Consider the following 13727-nt stretch of genomic DNA (forward strand, 5'->3'; position numbering starts at 1 on the left):
ATTGAGATTAGTAAATACTGGTATGGGTCCTGGAGCCCTAAAACTTGTAGAGTATTTAGTGGGGTGAAGCCTCCAATGCTGGGTCCATGTTTATATAGCTGTTGCTCCATATAACTATTGTGACAGGGAGGGATGCACCAGTTTGGTAGCATCTAGGGTTCACACCTATGCAAGGTCAAGAGTTCCAGGATATGCAACTCAGAAGAAACCTGGTCTTTCAGTTTTCTTCTAGACTAGTAAATCCTGGTATGGGTCCTGCAGCCTGAAGGCTTCATAGATCATTGAGATTAGTAAATCCTGGTATGGGTCCTGGAGCCTGAAGACTTTATAGAGTATTGAGATTAGAAAATCCTGGTATGGGTCCTGGAGCCTGAATGCTTTGTAAAGTATTGTGATTAGAAAATCCTGGTATGGGTCCTGGAGCCTGAATGCTTTGTAAAGTATTGTGATTAGAAAATCCTGGTATGGGTCCTGGAGCCTGAATGCTTTGTAGAGTATTAAGATTAGTAAATCCTGGTATGGGTCCTGGAGCCTGAAGGCTTTGTAGAGTATTGAGATTAGTAAATACTGGTATGGGTCCTGGAGCCCTAAAACTTTGTAGAATATTTAGTGGGGTGAAGCCTCCAATGCTGGGTCCAGGTTTATATAGCTGTTGCTCTATATAACTATTGTGACAGGGAGGGATGCACCAGTTTGGTAGCATCTAGGGTTCACACCTATGCAAGGTCAAGAGTTCCAGGATGTGCACCTCAGAAGAAACCTGGTCTTTCAGTTTTCTTCAAGACTAGTGAATCCTGGTATGGGTCCTGCAGCCTGAAGGCTTTATAAAGTGTTGAGATTAGTAAATCCTGGTATGGGCCCTAGAGCCTGAAGGCTTTATAGAGTATTGAGATGAGTAAATCCTGGCATTGGTTCTGGAGCCTGAAGGCTTTGTATAATATTGAGATTAGTAAATCCTAGTATGGGTCCTGGAGCCTGAAGGCTTTATAGAGTATTGAGATGAGTAAATCCTGGTGTGGGTCCTGTAGCCTGAAGACTTTGAAGAGTATTGAGTAGATTGAAGCCTCCAATGCTGGGTCCATGTTTTGATAGTGACCAGCACTTGTTGATCATGCAGGGTCTGGTCACCATCAAAACATGGACCCGGTGTTGGAAGCTTCATCCTTCTCAATACTCAGGCCTTATGTTATTGGAGCTCTTCAAAGATCAGGGCTTCTCCCTCCCAAGGAGACTGTTGTTCTTCCAGGGAGCAGCAGGTGTATGCAGGCACACTGGGAGTCTTTCTATCTTGACTCTGACCTGTCTGACTGGAGAGAGAAGACCTGATGGGCCTGTAGTGTAAAAGTTGACTGTCCATATGGAAGGCAGGCGTAGGGTCTGAGCTCAACCATATAACCAGGAGGCTGAAATCCGGTATTATGATGTGAGGCTGAAAATCACTACATGGGAGAATCCTACTTTTTTACATTTCTTCAGCTGCTTCCTGGTTTCTGGCCTAGGCCAAAATTATGTCATACATCCCAGGAGTCTTCATGGGAGGGGGGGGGCCTTCGCAGCTAATCACGCCCTTTCACCTGCATGCCTGAGCTAAGGGCAGATGGATTTCAGGAAGTAAATGTGACATGAATCATCTGACCTTACTCAAGATGGTTTCAGCTAGAAATGCGAGTGGGGTGTTTTTCAAAGTGATTTCAAAGCAAAGTAAAGCATAGCGACATAGGATGATGGATGAGACATGGATGGAGAGGGTGGATGGGGAAGTGGAAAGATGTATGGAGACATGGATGGATGAGGATGTGGAAGGGTGGATGGAGACATGGATGGATGGGGAAGTGGAAATAGGGATGGAGACATAGATGGGTGAGGAAGTGGAAGGATGGATGGAGACATTGATAGAGACATGGATGGATGGGGAAGTGGAAAGGTGGATGGAGACATGGATGGATGAGGATGTGGAAAGATGGATGGAAAAATGGAAGGATGGATGGAGACATGGATGGATGAGGAAGTGGGAGGATGGATGCGGAAGTGGAAGGATGGATGGAGACATTGATAGAGACATGGATGGATGGGGAAGTGGAAAGGTGGATGGAGACATGGATGGATGAGGATGTGGAAAGATGGATGGAAAAATGGAAGGATGGATGGAGACATGGATGGATGAGGAAGTGGGAGGATGGATAAGGAAGTGGAAGGATGGATGGAGACATTGATAGAGACATGGATGGATGGGGAAGTGGAAAGGTGGATGGAGACATGGATGGATGAGGATGTGGAAAGATGGATGGAAAAATGGAAGGATGGATGGAGACATGGATTAAGACATGAATGGATGGGGAAGTGGAAAGATGGATGGAGACATGGATGGATGGGGACAGGGAAGGGTGGATGGAGACATGGATGGATGGGGAAGTGGGAAAATGGATGGAGACATGGATGGATGGGGAAGTGGGAAAATGGATGGAGACATGGATAGATGAGGTTTGGAAGAATGGATGGGGAAGTGGAAGGTTAGATGGAGACATGGATGGATGGGTAAATGGGAGAATGGTTGTAGACATGGATGGATGGGGAAGTGGAAAGATGGATGGAGATATGGATGGATGGGAAAGTGAAAAGATGGATGGAGACATGGATCAATGGAGAAGTGGAAGGATGTATGAAGATGTGGATGGATGTGGAAGTGGAAAGATGGATGGGAAGTGGGAGGATGGATGGGGAAGTGGAAAGATGCATGAACACATGGATGGATGGGGATGTGGAAGGATGGATGGAGACATGGATGGATGGGGAAGTGTAAAGATGGATGGAGACATGGATGGAGACATGGATGGATGGATGGGGAAGTGGAAAAATGGGCGGGGAAGTGGAAAGATGGATGGAGACATGGATGGATGGAGTAGTGAAAAGAAGGATGAAGACATGGATGGATGGGGACATGGATCAATGGGAAAGTGGAAGGATGGATGAAGATTTGGATGGATGGGGAAGCAGAAAGATAGATGGCGATATTGATGAGTGGGGGAGCGGAAGGATGGATGGAGACATGGATGGATGTGGAAGTTGAAGGATGGATGGAGACACGGATGGATGGGAAAGGTGGAAGGATGGATGGAGAAACGGATGGATGGGGAAGGTGGAAGGATGGATGGAGAAATTAATGTATGGGGGAATAGAAGGATGGATGGAGACATGGATGGATGGGGAAGGTGGAAGGATGGATGGAGACATGGATGAATGGGGAAGGTAGAAGGATGGATGGAGACATGGATGGATGGGGAAGTTGAAGGATGGATGGAGACATGGATGGATGGGGAAGGTGGAAGGATGGATGGAGAAACGGATGGATGGGGAAGGTGGAAGGATGGATGGAGAAATTAATGTATGGGGGAATAGAAGGATGGATGGAGACATGGATGGATGGGGAAGGTGGAAGGATGGATGGAGACATGGATGAATGGGGAAGGTAGAAGGATGGATGGAGACATGGATGGATGGGGAAGTTGAAGGATGGATGGAGACATGGATGGATGGGGAAGTTGAAGGATGGATGGAGACACGGATGGATGGGAAAGGTGGAAGGATGGATGGAGAAACGGATGGATGGGGAAGGTGGAAGGATGGATGGAGAAATTAATGTATGGGGGAATAGAAGGATGGATGGAGACATGGATGGATGGGGAAGGTGGAAGGATGGATGGAGACATGGATGAATGGGGAAGGTAGAAGGATGGATGGAGACATGGATGGATAGGGAAGTTGAAGGATGGATGGAGACATGGATGGATGGGGAAGGTGGAAGGATGGATGGAGAAATTAATGGATGGGGGAATAGAAGGATGGATGGAGACATGGATGGATGGGGAAGGTGGAAGGATGGATGGAGACATGGATGGATGGGGAAGGTGGAAGGATGGATGGAGACATGGATGGATGGGGAAGGTGGAAGGATGGAAGGAGACATGGATGGATGGGGAAGGTGGAAGGATGGATGGAGACATGGATGGATGGGAAAGGTGGAAGGATGGATGGAGACATGGATGGATGGGGAAGGTGGAAGGATGGATGGAGACATGGATGGATGGGGAAAGTGGAAGGATGGATGGAGACATGGATGGCTGGGGAATAGAAGGATGGATGGAGACATGGATGTATGGGGAAGGTGGAAGGATGGATGGAGACATGGATGAATGGGGGGGGTTGTGCTTGCTTTGAGTAATAAATGAATGACATGGCGGTTTTGGTTTGTGGCGCTCAGATACAGTTTAGTTTCGCTCTTTTTTTCAGGTAATAAATCATGTTTTACTTTATTGAGTCTTTGTTGCTAATGTAATGTAATAAATGATTAAAGTTTGCTGTCTTTTTATGTTGAAATCCATCCAAACCCAGCCCAAGGCATGCCGGAGGTTGGGAGGGAGAGAAGGAGCACCTGGATGGGAGGAAATCTGCGATTAAGCGGTATCCTGCGTCCTCCTAATTATCCCAATCTAAGTCAGACGTAAACTCACACAGCGGGATCCGCTTATCTCTAGTAGCGGCTCTTCTGTAAGGAAAACAATAATACAAAATCCAAACGATCAACTCAGAACATAAAATGTATCCTACGGAGACCCCCTGACCCAGAGATTACCTAAAGTGACCCCGCCATCCCACCCCCCCCCCCCCCCTCCAACCCTTTGTACTCCTCACTATAAAAGTTTTCCTTCTAAAATCATCCGAAATTCATTTTATAACGGTTTATTCCTTTTTTATTTTTATTTTTTCTCCAGCTGCGCACAAAGTGGAAACGCTCGGCGGAACAGCCACCAGCGAAAAATTAATCAGCAGGAAGAGAGCTGCCAAAATCTAACGGACTTTACCCCGGCGCGGGTCCCCAGCAACATCGACATCTTTACCGCCTACAACGAGACCCTGCAGTGTTCCCACGAGTGCGTCCGGACCCCCGTGCCCGTATATACCACCGAGGAGACGCTACACCAAACTGCAGCGTACAAGACGGCCTTCAATGGCAATAGGTAAGAGGCTGATCGTTTGGGGCGATTCTCAAGTCGTTTTTTTTTGTTTATTTTTTTTTTATCAATCTGTTCTTGTTCAGTATTTGTGTATATTATTAAATAAAGTAGCTTTTTATAGTATTTATAAATATTTATTTGTATATACAGTAAATATCCTCTCTATATTTATACACATGTTATATGTATCATATTTGTATTTACAGTATATATTTATATAGTAGAATTATGAAGTAGCATTATATAGTATTTATAAATATTGATTTAAATATTGATTTATATATACTCTATATATTTATTTATATATCAATATATATGTTATATACATTATAACATTATAGCTGTATTTTCAGTTTATATTTATATAGTAGATTTACAAAGTAGCATTATATAGTATTTGCAGTATCTCACAAAAGTACACCCTTTACATTTGTGTAAGTCTTTTCTTCTCTCTTTTTCATGTGACAACACTGAAGAAATGACACTTGTCTACAATGTAAAGTAGTGAGTGTACAGCTTGTATAACAGTGTAAATTTCCTGTCCCCTCAAAATAAGTCAACACACAGCCATTAATGTCTAAACCGCTGGCAACAAAAGTCAGTACACCCCTAAGTGAAAATGTCCAAATTGGGCCCAATTAGACATTTTCCCTCCCCGGCAGGGCTGGACTGGGACAGAAATTTGGCCCTGGACTTCATCCAGACCGGCCCACTTACATTTTGAGTGTCCCATTACTAGCCCCCTTACATCAGAGTGTCCCATCAGCATCCCCTTACATCAGAGTGTCCCATCAGTACCCCCTTACATCAGAGTGTCCCATCAGTACCCCCTTACATCAGAGTGTCCCATTACTAGCCCCCTTACATCAGAGTGTCCCATGAGCAGCCCCCTTACATCAGAGTGTCCCATCAGCACCCCCTTACATCAGAGTGTGCCATGAGCAGCCCCTTACATCAGAGTGTCCCATTACCAGCCCCCTTACATCAGAGTGTCCCATCAGCATCCCCTTACATCAGAGTGTGCCATGAGCAGCCCCTTACATCAGAGTGTCCCATTACCAGCCCCCTTACATCAGAGTGTCCCATTACCAGCCCCCTTACATCAGAGTGTCCCATGAGCACCCCCTTACATCAGAGTGTCCCATGAGCACCCCCTTACATCAGAGTGTCCCATGAGCAGCACCCTTACATCAGAGTGTCCCATCAGCATCCCCTTACTTCAGAGTGTCCCATCAGCATCCCCTTACATCAGAGTCCCCATCAGCATCCCCTTACATCAGAGTGTCCCATCAGTACCCCCTTACATCAGAGTGTCCCATGAGCAGCCCTTACATCAGAGTGTCCCATTACCAGCCCCCTTACATCAGAGTGTCCCATCAGCATCCCCTTACATCAGAGTGTCCCATTACTAGCCCCCTTACATCAGAGTGTCCCATGAGCAGCCCCCTTACATCAGAGTGTCCCGTTAGTAGCCCCCTTACATCACAGTGTCTCATCAGCATCCCCTTACATCAGAGTGTCTCATCAGCACCCCCTTACATCAGAGTGTCCCATCACCAGCCCCCTTACATCAGAGTGGCCCCCTAAGCCATCGGCCCACCGGGAAACTCCCTGTAGTCCCGATGGCCAGTACATGCCTGCTCCCCGGTGTACATGAGAGCGATAACACCAACTTTAACACATCTGTTCCCCATTCACACCTGAGACCTTGTAACACTAACGAGTCACATGACACCGGGCAGGAAAAATGGCTAATTGGGCCCAATTTGGACATTTTCACTTAGGGGTGTACTGACTTTTGTTGCCAGCAGTTTAGACATTAATGGCTGTGTGTTGAGTTATTTTGAGGGGACAGGAAATTGACACTGTTATACAAGCTGTACACTCACTACTTTACATTGTAGACAAGTGTCATTTCTTCAGTGTTGTCACATGAAAAGAGAGAAGAAAAGAGTTACAAAAATGTGAGGGGTGTACTTACTTTTGTAAGATACTGTACATATTTCTATAGTGTATATATATATATATATATATATATATATATATATATATATAGATAATATTTCATAATCAGTATCATTAAACTATGATATAAATCTATTATTTATACATAAGATAAACTCGTTTGAGTTGATCTTAATCCGGACTCTAAACTAAGGAGAGGGCTGGAAGTTTTGGTGTTGCACTTCAGCCTTCACATGGCCAGCGGTAAAAACAGGCCGCCCCCCCCCCCCACCCCCACCTCCCCGCTGAAGTCCCCAATACAACCGCAGAGGGCTATTGCCCTCCTGACACGGGCGCAGGACATTTAGCGCAGCATGCCGTGTTGGCAGGCGGCACTCACTGTGAAGCTCGCAGCATTCAGTTCAACAGGGCCGGCCGCAACCGCGTGCCAAATGCTCGTGGCGCTTCAGTGCCATTTAAATTTGCCTTTCGGAAATGAAAAAATAAAAAAAAACAGGCATTCATTTCTATCTATCTACAATCTATGTATCTATCCATCCATCCATCCAGGGCTGGGACGAGGGGTGGGAAAAAGGGGTGGCTGTCCTGGGCACTGTGCTATCATGAGGTGAGAGGGGGGGCGCATCAAGAAGATTGCGGGGTAAGGGATTTGTATTGGAAGCGGGAATGTTGGTGGGAGGGGGTTCAGCAGGGGGTAAGTATTGTTCCAGGAGGGGAAATTTGGAGTGGGATGCTAAGAGTGGTTAGTTATCGGGATTTGTGTTGGGTGGGGGGATCAGGGGGGGGGGGATTTGTGCTAGGAGGGGGGATTAGGGGGGAAATAGAGCTAAGAGGGGGGATTTGAGGGTCATTAGTGCTAGGAGGGGGGATTTGGGGGTCATTGGCGCTAGGAGGGGGATTTGAGGGTCATTATTGCTAGGAGGGGGGATTTAGCGGTCATTAGTGCTGGGAGGGGGGATTTGGGGGTCATTGGTGCTAGGAGGGGGGATTTGAGGGTCATTAGTGCTGGGAGGGGGGATTTGGGGGTCATTAGTGCTGGGAGGGGGGATTTGGGGGTCATTGGTGCTGGGAGGGGAAATTTGGAGTGGGATGCTAAGAGTGGTTAGTTATCGGGATTTGTGTTGGGTGGTGGGATGAGGAGAGGATTTGTGTTGGGTGGGGGGAAGAGGGGCAGATTTATGCTAGGAGGGGGGATTAGGGGGAAAATAGTGCTGGGAGGGGATTTGGGGGTCATTAGAGCTGGGAGGGGGATTTGGGGGTCATTGGTGCTGGGAAGGGGGATTTGGGGGTCATTGGTGCTGGGAGGGGGGATTTGGAGGTCATTAGTGCTGGGAGGGGGGATTTGGGGGTCATTAATGCTGGGAGGGGGATTTGGGGGTCATTAGTGCTGGGGGGATTTGGGAGTCATTACTGGTAGGAGGGGGAATTTGGGGGTTATTAGTGCTAGGAGGGGGAATTTGGGGGTTATTAGTGCTAGGAGGGGGGATTTGGGGGTCATTGGTGCTGGGAGGGGGGATTTGAGGGTCATTAGTGCTGGGATGGGGGATTTGGGGGCCATTAGAGCTGGGAGGGGGATTTGGGGGTCATTGGAGCTAGGAGGGGGGATTTGAGGGTCATTAGTGCTGGGATGGGGGATTTGGGGGCCATTAGAGCTGGGAGGGGGATTTGGGGGTCATTGGAGCTAGGAGGGGGGATTTGAGGGTCATTAGTGCTTTGATGGGGGATTTGGGGGCCATTAGAGCTGGTAGGGGGATTTGGGGGTCATTAGAGCTGGTAGGGGGATTTGGGGGTCATTACTGGTAGGAGGGGGAATTTGGGGGTCATCTATCTATCTCTCTCTCTCTCTCTCTCTCTCTCTCTCTATCTATCCATGTCTATCTACATCTTGAGCTTAGAATTGAAGTTCTTATATTTCTTAGTGGAATCCACTAGAAGGGGGTCTCTCCATGAATAACTAAAGGCAAATAGAAAGCTTGCAAGTGCAGTTGCCCCAGAGCTTAGTAAAGGAGATGAAGCTTCACTTTGCAAAGAACACAAGGGGAAAAAAAATCATCATTGCCCTCATTTACTAAGATCTGGAGCAACTGCACTTGCAAAGTGAACAGTCTGTTTGCCTTTAATAAATCCCCCCCTTAGAGAAGCACTCCGGGCCGTGTTTTACTTTAACACTTCAGCTCCACACTCAGACTACATTGTAATTATTATTTATCTTTACTTCCGAACTGGATAATGACTGTATACAAGTTTTATTTAATGGCAGAAGAATTTAATAGAAGACAATTAGCATACAATTAAAAATTTGATGTGTAATTGTACTTAGAAATAGAACAAGAGCGGTTTTAATGATTAGACATTAATGTAATTATTTTGTAGCGCTTTCCCATCATAATTCACAAATGCCGTTAAGCAGGCAACAAAAATAATTAATTTGATTAGAAATTGTACATATACACTGTGTATATATATATATATATATATATATATATATATATATATATATACACACATTACACCGTATATATTGCTCATTTGTCATAGTTATAGAAGATGGAAAATGCTGATCCTGGAACTAGTATTGAAATTCCTTTTAAGATTTTAAATATTCTTATATCTATTTTTACATTTAAGCTATTAAATGAGTGTATGTGAATATATGAATGGTGCATATGTAATGAAATAATAAAATATATGTTTTTTTTTTTTTCTCTTGATCAACAAATAGTAATAATAATCATAGTAGTAGTAATAATAATAATAATAATAATAATAATAATAATATGATCATGATGATTGTTGTTGTTATTATTATTATTATTATTATTATTATTATTATTACTACTATTACTAGTATTAATTTTAATAATATCTATTATACTACTATTATTATTATTATTATTATTATAATTATTATTATACTATTATTATTAGTATTAATTTTAATACTAATAATACTAATACTAATAATAATAATAATAGTAATAATAATAATAATAATAATAATAATAATAATAATAATAATAATAATATAATGATGATTGTTATTATTATTAGTATTAGTATTATTAATTATACTACTACTACTACTAATAATAATAATATTAATAATAATAATAATAATAATAAATAATATGATTGTGACTATTGTTGTTCTTATTATTAATACTGTTATTATTATTATTATTATTATTATTATTATTAATAATAATAATAATAATCTTATTAATAACAATAATAGCAATAGTAACAATAAGAAGAAGAATAGTATTAACAATAATAATAATAACAATAGTAATAGTAACAATAAGAAGAATAGTATTAACAATAATAATAATAATAATAATATGATTATGATGATTGTTACTGTTGTTAATATTAATATTATTATTTTAATAACTACATTTATTAATGCAAAAATGATGCAACCAGAATATTCACAGCTCAGTGTCAATTTTTTTTTTATACAATTTCTGTCACAAATCTTTTATTGCTACATGTGTAATTTTTCACTTGAAATGGAATTACTTCTCCTTCTCATTTATATTAAAACCTTTTTGTGACTTAACTATAACACCCAAAAAAAACCTGATAAAATATTATCTGTTGTAAACAATTTTTTTTTGTTTGTTTTAATCTTGTGGGGATTCAACTATTGACATCTCTGCACTTGAGTTCCACAGCCTGCACACTGGGGCCCTTTTATAACGCCACACTTCCTGCTGGATTTTTTTATTAATTTCCTATTTTTTCTTTTTTAAATTTTGAGAATGCAGCAGTAGAATGTTGACTTTGCTGCAGGAAAATATTAGGCACCCATAGGAAAGAAAAAAAGGTTAAAAGGTTTTGTATTCATTTTATTGTAGTTGTAAGATGATATAAACTCCCTTTTTTTTTTTTACACAACAATGCCACCCCAATAGACAATGAACCTTTTAGTGTAGATGTACAGTATATCACAAAAGTAAGTACACCCCTCAGTCAAATTTCTGTAAATCTTTTCTTCTATCTTTTCATGTGACAACACTGAAGAAATGACACTTGTCTACAATGTAAAGTAGTGAGTGTACAGCTTGTATAACAGTGTAAATTTCCTGTCCCCTCAAAATAACTCAACACACAGCCATTAATGTCAAAACCGCTGGCAACAAAAGTCAGTACACCCCTAAGTGAAAATGTCCAAACTGGGCCCAATTAGCCATTTTCCCTCCCCGGTGTCATGTGACTCGTTAGTGTTAGAAGGTCTCAGGTGTGAATGGGGAGCAGGTGTGTTAAATTTGGTGTTATCGCTCTCACTGTCTCATACTGGTCACTGGAAGTTCAACATGGCACCTCATGGCAAAGAACTCTCTGAGGATCTGAAAAAAATAATTGTTGCTCTACATAAAGATGGCCTAGGCTATAAGAAGATTGCCAAGACCCTGAAACTGAGCTGCAGCACGGTGGCCAAGACCATACAGCGGTATAACAGGACAGGTTCCACTCAGAACAGGCCTCGCCATGGTCCACCAAAGAAGTTGAGGTCACGTGCTCAGCGTCATATCCAGAGGTTGTCTTTGGGAAATAGACGTATGAGCGCTGCCAGCATTACTGCAGAGGTTGTAGGGGTGGGGGGTCAGCCTGTCAGTGCTCAGACCATACGCCGCACACTGCATCAAATTGGTCTGCATGGCTGTCATCCCAGAAGGAAGCCTCTTCTAAAGATGATGCACAAGAAACCCTGCAAACAGTTTGCTGAAGACAAGCAGACTAAGGACATGGATTACTGGAACCATGTCCTGTGGTCTGATGAGACCAAGATAAACGTATTTGGTGTCAGATGGTGACAAGCGTGTGTGGGGGCAACCAGGTGAGGAGGACAAAGACAAATGTGTCTTGTCTACAGTCAGGCATGGTGGTGGGAGTGTCATAGTCTGGGGCTGCATGAGTGCTGCCGGCACTGGGGGGGCTACAGATCATTGAGGGGACCATGAATGCCAACATGTACTGTGACATACTGAAGCAGAGCATGATCCCCTCCCTTCAGAGACTGGGCCGCAGGGCAGTATTCCAACATGATAACCACCCCAAACACACCTCCAACACCACCACTGCCTTGCTTAAGAATCTGAGGGTAAAGGTGATGGACTGGCCAAGCATGTCTCCAGACCTAAACCCTATTGATCATCTGTGGGACATCCTCAAATGGAAGGTGGAGGAGCGCAAGGTCTCCAACATCCACCAGCTCTGTGATGTCATCATGGGGGAGGGGAAGAGGACTCCAGTGGTGACCTGTGAAGCTCTAGTTAACTCCATGGCCAAGAGGGTGAAGGCAGTGCTGGAAAATAATGGCAGCCACACAGAATATTAACACTTTGGGTCCAATTTGGACATTTTCACTTAGGGGTGCACTGACTTTTTTTGCCAGCGGTTTTGACATTAATGGCTGTGTGTTGAGTTATTTTGAGGGGACAGGAAATTTACACTGTTATACAAGCTGTACACTCACTACTTTACATTGTAGACAAGTGTCATTTCTTCAGTGTTGTCACATGAAAAGATTTACAAAAATGTGAGGGGTGTACTTACTTTTGTCAGATACTGTATGTAGATAACTGATTAACCACTTGCCGACCGCCGCACGACGATATACGTCGACAGAATGGCACGGGCAGGCATATGGGCGTACCTGTACGTCCCTGCCTTCCCGCGGGTGGGGGGCCCGATCAGGCCCCCCCCCCGGTGCCAGCGGCGGTCGGTATCCGTGCAGGAGCGATCCGGGATGAGGGGGCGGCCATTCATTCATGGCCACCCCCTCGCGATCGCTCCTGACGAATGGAAGTGAAGCATTGCATCACTTCCTCTCCTGTAATGTAAACACAGGAGAGGAAGTGATGTATTCTCTCCTCCGTGTCGGTATTTTTCGTTCCGACACTGAGGAGAGAGGATCGGTGAGTTGCACCAACACGACACTACACAGTAGAACATGCCAGGCACACTCACACCCCCCCTTTACCCCCCGATCACCCCCCCAATTACCCCTGCCCCCCAGTCACAGTGACACCAATTGCATTTTTTTTTTTTTTGCATTGGTGTCATTTGTGACTGTAATAACTGTTAGGGCAGTTAGGGTTAGCCCCCTTTAGTTCTAAGGTACCCCCCTAACCCCCCAATAAAGGTTTAACCCCGTGATCACCTCCCGTCGCCAGTGTCACTAAGGCTGGGTTCACATTGCAGCGGTTTATGAGAACGGATGTGATTCGCACCGCACTGCAGTGCAAATCACATCCGATCTCTGTGCGATTCGAGTTCAGCCATACAGATAGTATGGCTGAATTCGCGCCGCAAACTCGCACGGGACCCTTTTTTTGGTCCGCAGCAGAATCGGATCGCATGGGTGTTCACACCATGCGATCCGAGTTTGCAGATCGCACTGCGATATGCGAACTGATCTAGGGGTGTCATTAACATTTCACTGACACTCCCAGCAGTTCGCATAGGGCAGTGTGAACTGCCGCCGGGAGGCATGCGATGCGGGAACCCGCCGCGGATTCGTGGCGTTCCCGCATCGCTCCAGTGTGAACCCAGCCTAATAAGCGATCGTTTTTCTGATCGCTGTATTAGTGTCACAGGTGACGCTAGTTAGGCAGGTAGGTATTTAGGTTCGCCGCAGCTTTTTATAGCGCCAGGGACCCCCATATACTACCGCATAAAGCCCCCTGATTGCCCCCTAGTTAACCCTTTCACCAGTGATCACCATATAACTGTTACAGGTGA

General features: G+C 44.2%; 1 protein-coding gene across 4 annotated transcripts in view; it reads left to right on the forward strand.

Moving 5' to 3' along the window:
• Positions 1-13727, forward strand: part of AJAP1 (adherens junctions associated protein 1) — a 456256-nt gene that overhangs the window by 353943 nt on the left and 88586 nt on the right. For all 4 annotated transcript variants that reach the window (XM_077458283.1, XM_077458281.1, XM_077458280.1 and 1 more), the window contains one exon: positions 4770-5015. In XM_077458283.1, coding sequence (XP_077314409.1) covers positions 4770-5015 — 246 coding nt within the window. The remainder of the gene's footprint in view (positions 1-4769; positions 5016-13727) is intronic.

The sequence above is a fragment of the Lithobates pipiens genome, unplaced genomic scaffold, assembly GCF_037356315.1.
Source record: "Lithobates pipiens isolate NorthernLeopardFrog02 unplaced genomic scaffold, aLitPip1_a1.2 Scaffold_27, whole genome shotgun sequence".
NCBI classification, from domain to species: Eukaryota; Metazoa; Chordata; class Amphibia; order Anura; family Ranidae; genus Lithobates; species Lithobates pipiens.